Source organism: Rhagoletis zephyria, unplaced genomic scaffold (genome assembly GCF_001687245.7).
Source record: "Rhagoletis zephyria isolate East Lansing unplaced genomic scaffold, Rhagoletis_zephyria_1.1 Rzeph_scaffold_01043, whole genome shotgun sequence".
Taxonomy (NCBI): Eukaryota; Metazoa; Arthropoda; class Insecta; order Diptera; family Tephritidae; genus Rhagoletis; species Rhagoletis zephyria.
Window position 1 is genome coordinate 74,243 of NW_016158127.1, and position 8,639 is coordinate 82,881.

At 33.3% G+C, this 8,639-nt stretch overlaps 1 protein-coding gene across 1 annotated transcript in view; it reads left to right on the top strand.

Moving 5' to 3' along the window:
* The window catches only part of LOC108362587 (synaptic vesicle glycoprotein 2C), a 108,765-nt gene that overhangs the window by 64,228 nt on the left and 35,898 nt on the right, over positions 1–8,639 (top strand). The window contains exons 5-6 of the mRNA XM_017615626.1: positions 2,638–2,858; positions 2,914–3,076. Of these exons, the coding sequence (XP_017471115.1) occupies positions 2,638–2,858; positions 2,914–3,076 (384 nt within the window). The remainder of the gene's footprint in view (positions 1–2,637; positions 2,859–2,913; positions 3,077–8,639) is intronic.

An 8,639-nucleotide genomic window follows, 5' to 3' on the forward strand; every position in this document is an offset into this window, starting at 1 on the left:
ATTTTATTTTTAATATTTTTATTGAGCTTTGTACCACGATTGTTTATTAGGAAAAATTGAAAAAGCAACAAAGTCTAAGCGGTAGAAGTTATAGCACTATTTCGGAGATCACCACATCTCCTCATCAGACTTCTTTTTCTAGACTTCAGCAGGGATCGAACCTGCGAATTCGATGTTCAAAGTCAGAAGCGTTAACCACTGAGCTATGTACATCCCATTTCCGTTGCACCATTCCCATTGCATCATTTCCGTGTGCAGTTTCCGTTGAATTTGCCAATTTACTCCCAACCAACCGACCGCCGCTAAAGAAGTTTCACTTCAATAAATGTATTCAATTCTGCCAAACGCCGTTTTCTTGTTGAGAAGAAATGGGAGGAAAGAAGCCATTTTGGTAGGTTTTTGAACCCGCTCTTGGTAGGAAAGAAAGTTTTTCAGTGGGAACTCTGGTTACAATGCATCCTTGGTACGTAACATGTACTTATGTATATAATTCATATAACCAAAAAATGTTAAATGATCTCATTCTGTGCCTAAGACTGTACCTGCATTTGTTTATTTCTTGTTTGTTTTAAAATGTACAAAGTACATATATGTATGGGTGACTTCCAAAACGTATCAATACAATGTTTGGGTATTATTATACTGCGGTATTCAAACTGTTTGTATATGCAGAGGTGCGACACATTGCAACCATATACATTGCATATTTTAAATATTCAATATAGCAATGAAAAATTTTTCTGAATTTTCCATTTTTAAAACACCAATGGTAACCAATAATAAACGAAGCATCAACTTTGTTTCTGATGCGCTGATTGCTCCAGCGATGCGTTTTGGTAACTTTTCGGAGGTGTTTTGGAACAGTATACATGGTCAATATTTTGTAGTTTGGCGTTATGGAACATTATACTTTGTACGTATGCAAAGCAATTAACGTTTTGGAAGTCAGCCTATGTATGTATGTAAATGTTTTGTATTCGAAACATTTAATATTAAATAAATATATTGGCTGCGTTTCCTTATACATTCCGGATAATCCCATTTCACAGCCGGAACAAACAGAATACGTTTGAAATATATATGATATGTTAAATCATCAGGAACATTCTAAAGAATAAGTAAACAAAAAAGTTTATTCCAAACGTTCAGAATGAATAAAGAAATGCAGCCATTGTAATGCTTTCAGAATGATTTTTTGTAATTGAAATTTATTTGGAGGTTGTAAACGACTTTGGTCGGATTCGGGAAGAACATTGGAAGGAAAAAAATGTTAGTGGCAACGCTGATCGTGACTAAATAACCCGCACGAATGGCGAAGCTTACGCTGTCGCCTCCCCGCCCATACGATCAGCGGTTAGGGAGAAACTTTAAATCTAAAACCTAATTCTGGCACCGGACACGCTTTACTTAACAAGGATTCGAAAATTTAATTTGACAACTTCGAATTCGTTCCACCACAATGAGCTACATAATAAAAATACAAATTCAGTTAATTTCTTCGTTATTTGAAATATTAAAAAAATTAGGCAATCGTGAAAAATTACCATCTCTCTTTTCGATAAAAAAAAAAATAATTATTGAAATCGGTTCACGTTGTCCAAAGTTACAGCATGCATAAAACAAATATTCCGACGAATTGATAATCTCCTCCTTTTTTGAAGTTGGTTAAAAATGTTTCAGTTCTTTGCTAGTTTTATGCAATTAAAGTGCAATTTATGAAAGTTTAAAACGTTTCTTTTATTTATTACATACTGTACATAAAACTTGCATAAACGTATTATCTGAACCGAATTTTTTAGTATTTTCAGGTTATATATCTTCAGTGAAATAACACACACGGCAGTATCGTAAAATTTGCTTTATTTCACTTTTAAATGGGAAATAACACCAAAATCTGAGTTTTGCTTTGCTTATTTATTTTATATATATAAAATCTTTCTTCTCGCTCTAATTACTTTACCTGGTATAATTTCGCCATGGCATGGAACAAACAAAAGTTGCCGTTCCTGGTAGCAGCATATGTATAACGCAGAGAATATTGTTTAAGTTTTATCTTCAGTTAAAATTTCTGCATTATTATCACTTGCTATATCCGAACTATGGGACTTCGTTTACAAAGGCGGAGCGAACATGTGGTACGAAATAGTGACGTAAAAAGATGCAAAATTTTATCTACCCTCAGCAGTTGGGATGAATTGCGTAATAAACAGGTGAAGTAGTAAAACTGCTTTCTCGCTATATTTTCTGAAATTCGTCTGCCTTGTAGTCGCCTTTTATAGGCAAATTTTCAAATAATTCAGTGTCAAAAACTTTATTTTCTCTCTAATATTACTTCACCTGGTATAATTCCACTTTCAAAATTGTAGACTTACAAATCCGTCCATTTAACTTGTTCATGTATGTACTACTTTCTGTCAAAGGTAACACGTATGTATGCGCTATTTTGCTTTATTACTCAATTGTTAAGTTTAAAAGTTGGTCTTATTGCTCAACGAGACATGAAATAAAGCAAATTTGTGTTATTTCACATTCAATTGGGAAATAACACAAATTTGCGGTTTTGCCGTTTGTGTTATTTAAGTAAATAAGGAGAGAAAAGTTTGCATTTATAAATCATATTTTTATTTTATTTTCAAGATCGAGGAACTGATTGAGGAAGTACCCAACCGAACTTCCAGTGGAAACGAGCTTGTACTTACCGTCGAAAGCAAACCGGTTAAACCGAAATATAAACGTAAATCAAAAACATTTCCCCAAGCTCTTCATGAAAGTATGCAGCAGATCAAACCCATGTTCAAAAAACCATTATTGGGTCATTCTATTCACGTGTACGCTTTGCAATTTTGTATTTTTCTTGGGTATGTATTAGTGTTTTGTTGTTATTAACTTCAATGAAAAAGTGTCCAATTACAGTTTAAATACCATTCGACTTTGGCTACCTCAATTATTCGCATCGATCGGTGAATACGAAGCTCTAGATACCTCCAATAAGGGCTCAGCGAATCTGTGTACGATTCTCGAGTACAGCGTGAATAAAACATCAATGACTAATGATTTTAAAGACAAATGCAGTGAAGTAAGTGTGAACCAGTTCTGCCCGTTATCATTAGATATGTACTATTTTCATTTGTTGGTTTGGAGATGAACCGGCTTCGGTGCTCTACCATCTTCAGCTCAATTTTTCATTAGTTCGATTTTTTTGTCCTTGACAAAATATTTTTTTATTTTCACTTTTATTCCAACATAGGTTGATAAAAAAAAATAACTGAAAAAAATATAATATTTCACACAAACAGGGTTGAAATTTTGAAATTCCTGCCCGTGTTTTGTTTGTAAGTCAAATATTAGTGGCATGGTGCTACTATGATAGCACCGCCGAGTAATCATAGTCAACTTATGTACAGTAGTCGAAAAAATTATAGCCGCACCAAATTTTGACAAGTTTTAAAGTATTATTTTTGTTTTTATTTAATTTTGGTTAGTTTTTTATAGTTCATTCTTTACCAACATCCGTATAAATACAAGTTTAAAGGCAGTGTCACACGTTTGGGAATTTGCCGAAATTCGGTACAAATCGTATCCCAATTTTTTTTTATTTTGTACCAATACACATTAGGTCAAATGACTACTTTTTGTGTGCGAAATTAATAGCAGCTAAAATATTTTATTTATTTATTTATTTATTTAAAGAAAGGGGTTGCATCTGTAAGACTTTTTTTCTTTTATAGCACATCAACTGGTTGGTAGTTACACAAAATTTAATTCCTTAACATTACGCTGCGTAAACTTAAAACTAAGAGTTCGGAATACTGAAAAAATTAATATATATATATTTATTTAAAATACTTAATACTAAATCATCAAATAAAAAGAGAAAAACAAATAGAAATAAACTAATTTATTAAAATTAAAATTAAACTTACCGCTAAACATTATAAATTAAAAGTCGTCGTTTTTATTAAATACACAATTGGAACACAGAAATTTGATTAACTAGGAGAACAGAGAGAGAGACAGAGAAAATAGAACAGCCATATCACAATCACATTCATCATAAATTATTAAAATAATTATGAATTATCTCCTTGTAGTTACCCCTATTCATAACAGCCTTGAAAGATTCAGGGATGGAATTCCAGAGCCTCACAGCATTAACGAAGAACAGCCTTGATGAGGGTAAGTAGGAGTATTTAGGGAGAATCAGGTTATGATGCCTGCTTGACCTTGTTAATTTTAACTTCTCGTATAGGTACCGTGGGGTTTGGAATTCTACTAGCTTGAGCAGNATTATTTTTGTTTTTATTTAATTTTGGTTAGTTTTTTATAGTTCATTCTTTACCAACATCCGTATAAATACAAGTTTAAAGGCAGTGTCACACGTTTGGGAATTTGCCGAAATTCGGTACAAATCGTATCCCAATTTTTTTTTATTTTGTACCAATACACATTAGGTCAAATGACTACTTTTTGTGTGCGAAATTAATAGCAGCTAAAATATTTTATTTATTTATTTATTTATTTAAAGAAAGGGGTTGCATCTGTAAGACTTTTTTTCTTTTATAGCACATCAACTGGTTGGTAGTTACACAAAATTTAATTCCTTAACATTACGCTGCGTAAACTTAAAACTAAGAGTTCGGAATACTGAAAAAATTAATATATATATATTTATTTAAAATACTTAATACTAAATCATCAAATAAAAAGAGAAAAACAAATAGAAATAAACTAATTTATTAAAATTAAAATTAAACTTACCGCTAAACATTATAAATTAAAAGTCGTCGTTTTTATTAAATACACAATTGGANATAGAAATAAATTAATTTATTAAAATTAAAATTAAAACTTACTGCTAAACATTATAAATTAAAAGTCGTCGTTTTTATTAAATACACAATTGGAACACAGAAATTTGATTAACTAGGAGAACAGAGAGNAGGAGTATTTAGGGAGAATCAGATTATGATGCCTGCTTGACCTTGTTAATTTTAACTTCTCGTATAGGTACCTTGGGGTTTGGAATTCTATTAGCTTGAACATAAATATACAATTTCTAGCGGATAGGTAATTAAAAATGCTGCATCCCAGAATTCTGGTTCTCCACGAAGAGATGTGGTCATATTTTCTTAAGCCATAGACATAACGCGTAACATTATTAAACGCAACATCTATTTTATGAGACGAAATAGAATCAAGTTTGCTATAAACAAGCTCAGAGTACGTTATTTGCGGTACAATGAGTTGAATAGCTAACTTTCTTCTTGTCTCCAAAGGTGTAAATGACGCTGACATTCGTAGTCTGCGTAAAACAACATACGCATTACTTACAACTTCATTTATGTGANAAAAATTAATATATATATATTTATTTAAAATACTTAATACTAAATCATCAAATAAAAAGAGAAAAACAAATAGAAATAAACTAATTTATTAAAATTAAAATTAAACTTACCGCTAAACATTATAAATTAAAAGTCGTCGTTTTTATTAAATACACAATTGGAACACAGAAATTTGATTAATTAGGAGAACAGAGACAGAGACAAAGAAAATAGAACAGCCATATCACAATCACATTCATCATAAGTTATTAAAATAATTATGAATTATCACCTTGTAGTTACCCCTATTCATAACAGCCTTGAAAGATTCAGGGATGGAATTCCTGAGCCTCACAGCATTAACGAAGAACAGCCTTGATGAGGGTAAGTAGGAGTATTTAGGGAGAATCAGATTATGATGCCTGCTTGACCTTGTTAATTTTAACTTCTCGTATAGGTACCTTGGGGTTTGGAATTCTATTAGCTTGAACATAAATATACAATTTCTAGCGGATAGGTAATTAAAAATGCTGCATCCCAGAATTCTGGTTCTCCGCGAAGAGATATGGTCATATTTTCTTAGGCCATAGACATAACGCGTAACATTATTAAACTNTAAATATACAATTTCTAGCGGATAGGTAATTAAAAATTCTGGATCCCAGAATTCTGGTTCTCCACCAAGAGATGTGGTCATATCTTCTTAGGCCATATACATAACGCGTAACATTATTAAACTCAACATCTATTTTATGAGACGAAATAGAATCAAGTTTGCTATAAACAAGCTCAGAGTACGTTATTTGCGGTACAATGAGTTGAATAGCTAACTTTCTTCTTGTCTCCAAAGGTGTAAATGACGCTGACATTCGTAGTCTGCATAAAACAACATACACATTACTTACAACTTGATTTATGTGGTCAGAACAGCTTAACATAGAATTGACAACGAAACCTAAATTTTTTATTTTGTCAGTAAACATGAGGGCACTATTACCAACAAACAGTTCTGGAATATCTTCCACAGTACTACACTATTACTAATTGGCAACACATATGACTTATCAGCATTTAGACAAAGACAATTATCACGAGCCCATTGCGAAATTGCTGACAGGTCACTATTAATTTTGAAACACAAATCTTCCACAAGACCAACATGACTGGACAAGTACAATTGAATGTCGTCAGCATATGCGTGGATATTGACATACTGACACACAGAGAAAACATCATTAACAAAAAGTCTAAAAAAAGAGGACCAAGGACAGAGCCCTATGGTACACCGGAGACAACATTACAAGACATTGAGGAAGCAGTCTTGCCCGTCACCTTTTGCGTTCTCCCCGCAAGGTAGCTGGTCATAAGTTTAATAGAGCTGTCAGAAAATCCAAATAAATATTTAAGATTTTTGCAAAGAAGGTCATGATTTACTAAGTCAAATGCTTTAGAAAAGTCCAGGAGGCAAAGAAGAGTTAAATCGCTATTGTCAAGTCGTATCCTTATGTCATCAAGAATTTTCTGCATAGCCGTAGTGCAGCTATGCTTAGCTCTAAACCCTGACTGCAGTGGGGATAACAAATTATTTTCTTGAATATATAATGAAATTTGCGCTACCATCAGTGACTCACACACTTTCGAAAACGCTGGCAATATACTTATCGGCCTATAATCACTGGGGCTAGTAGCAATACTCTTTTTGGCAATAGGGATTATTACATCCTTCTTCCATTCTGTTGGGGAGTATGATGTTGTGAAGCAGTGATTGATAACATGGGTTAGTGTGCCCAGAATAACATGGGTTAGTGTGCCCAGAATAAATGGCAGCACAATCTTCAAAAATTTCAAAGATATGCCATCGTCACCAATGGCATTGGACTTGATACCCACTACAGACTTCAAAACTTCTGCCTCAGTTACTCCGCCAAATTCAAATGATAAAATTGTTAGTAAAGTTTTGAGCTGGAGGACTATTACTGCTCTTACTGGCACTAGTGAAATAATTATTTTGTACGCTAGGGTCAATTTCACATTCAGACTTAAGTTTTCCGTGCATATTTAAGTTTTTCAGATTGCGCCACAAGTCGTTTGATGGTAGGGACGGGTTCAATTTAGAGTTACAGAACAGTCGTTTCGCACGTCTTATAATGGCGGTAGCTTTGTTTCGTGCTATTTTGTACTGTGAACAAGCAAAGTCAGTATTGTTTCGTCTCCATTTTGCATGTACTTTATTTCGAACTTTTATAGCGGAGCTGACTTTATTATTATACCAGGGACAAGAACTAGCCTGAAGAGCACGTAATGGAACATGATCATAATATAATTTGGTCAAAGTTTTGTTTAGAAAGTCAAGTTTTGCATCTACAGTTTCAACGTACCAACAGTCATTCAAGTTAACATTTGACAGAATAGTAAACAGATCACTAACATTTACAGATTTCAAATCACGATACATAAAAGTAACACTTTCAACAGTACTATTAAACGCAACATCTAATGCAGAGAAAATTAAGTCATGGTCAGAAAATAAAAAACATTTGGTCGAATTTAAGAACATGGTGTAGACTAGATGTGATAATAAGATCTAATAGGCTAGGATGCGAATTGTTGGCATATCTTGTTGGTACGAGTTTATTGACTACCTCAAGACCTGCAGCAAATACATGGTCAAGTAGGTTAGTGGCATAAGAGTAATTTAAGAGGAGATTAACATTGAAATCACCACATATAACATAACGCTCATATTCAATCAAAAACATAGATAACTCAACAAAAAACGAATCTAACACGCAACACCTATGGGTGACACGCATCTTTGTTACACCGTCCGAAAGTTCAACAATAATGAATTCAGTATCAGAGTTATGCGATACTGCTAACAGCCTCATTTTTAGAGTAGATCTGCAATAAATTGCAACACCTCCCCCTTTCTTAGTTGTTCGATCGCACCGCAAAAGATTATAGTTAGGGATGTGATAGTAGAAGTCCGAAGTATTAGGATTGAACCATATTTCTGAGACGCAGATAACATCTACGCCGGACTCCACAAAAATATTCCTAACATAGTTCAGTTTATCCCTGCTAAGGCTTCGCGCGTTAAAATGCACGATATTAAGGCCACTCGACTGTGTACACATAATATTAATTAAAGTCTTATGGGGCTCCTCAATGCTGAAAGCAGAATTCCTAGCGGGGTTTATACCAAACATACTGAGCTGGAGAAAGAGCAACTACAAAGTGCATTGAACATATAAAAACATAAATGCATGTGATTGAAATAAATCAAAGTAGAAAAGAATATAGCATAATAGG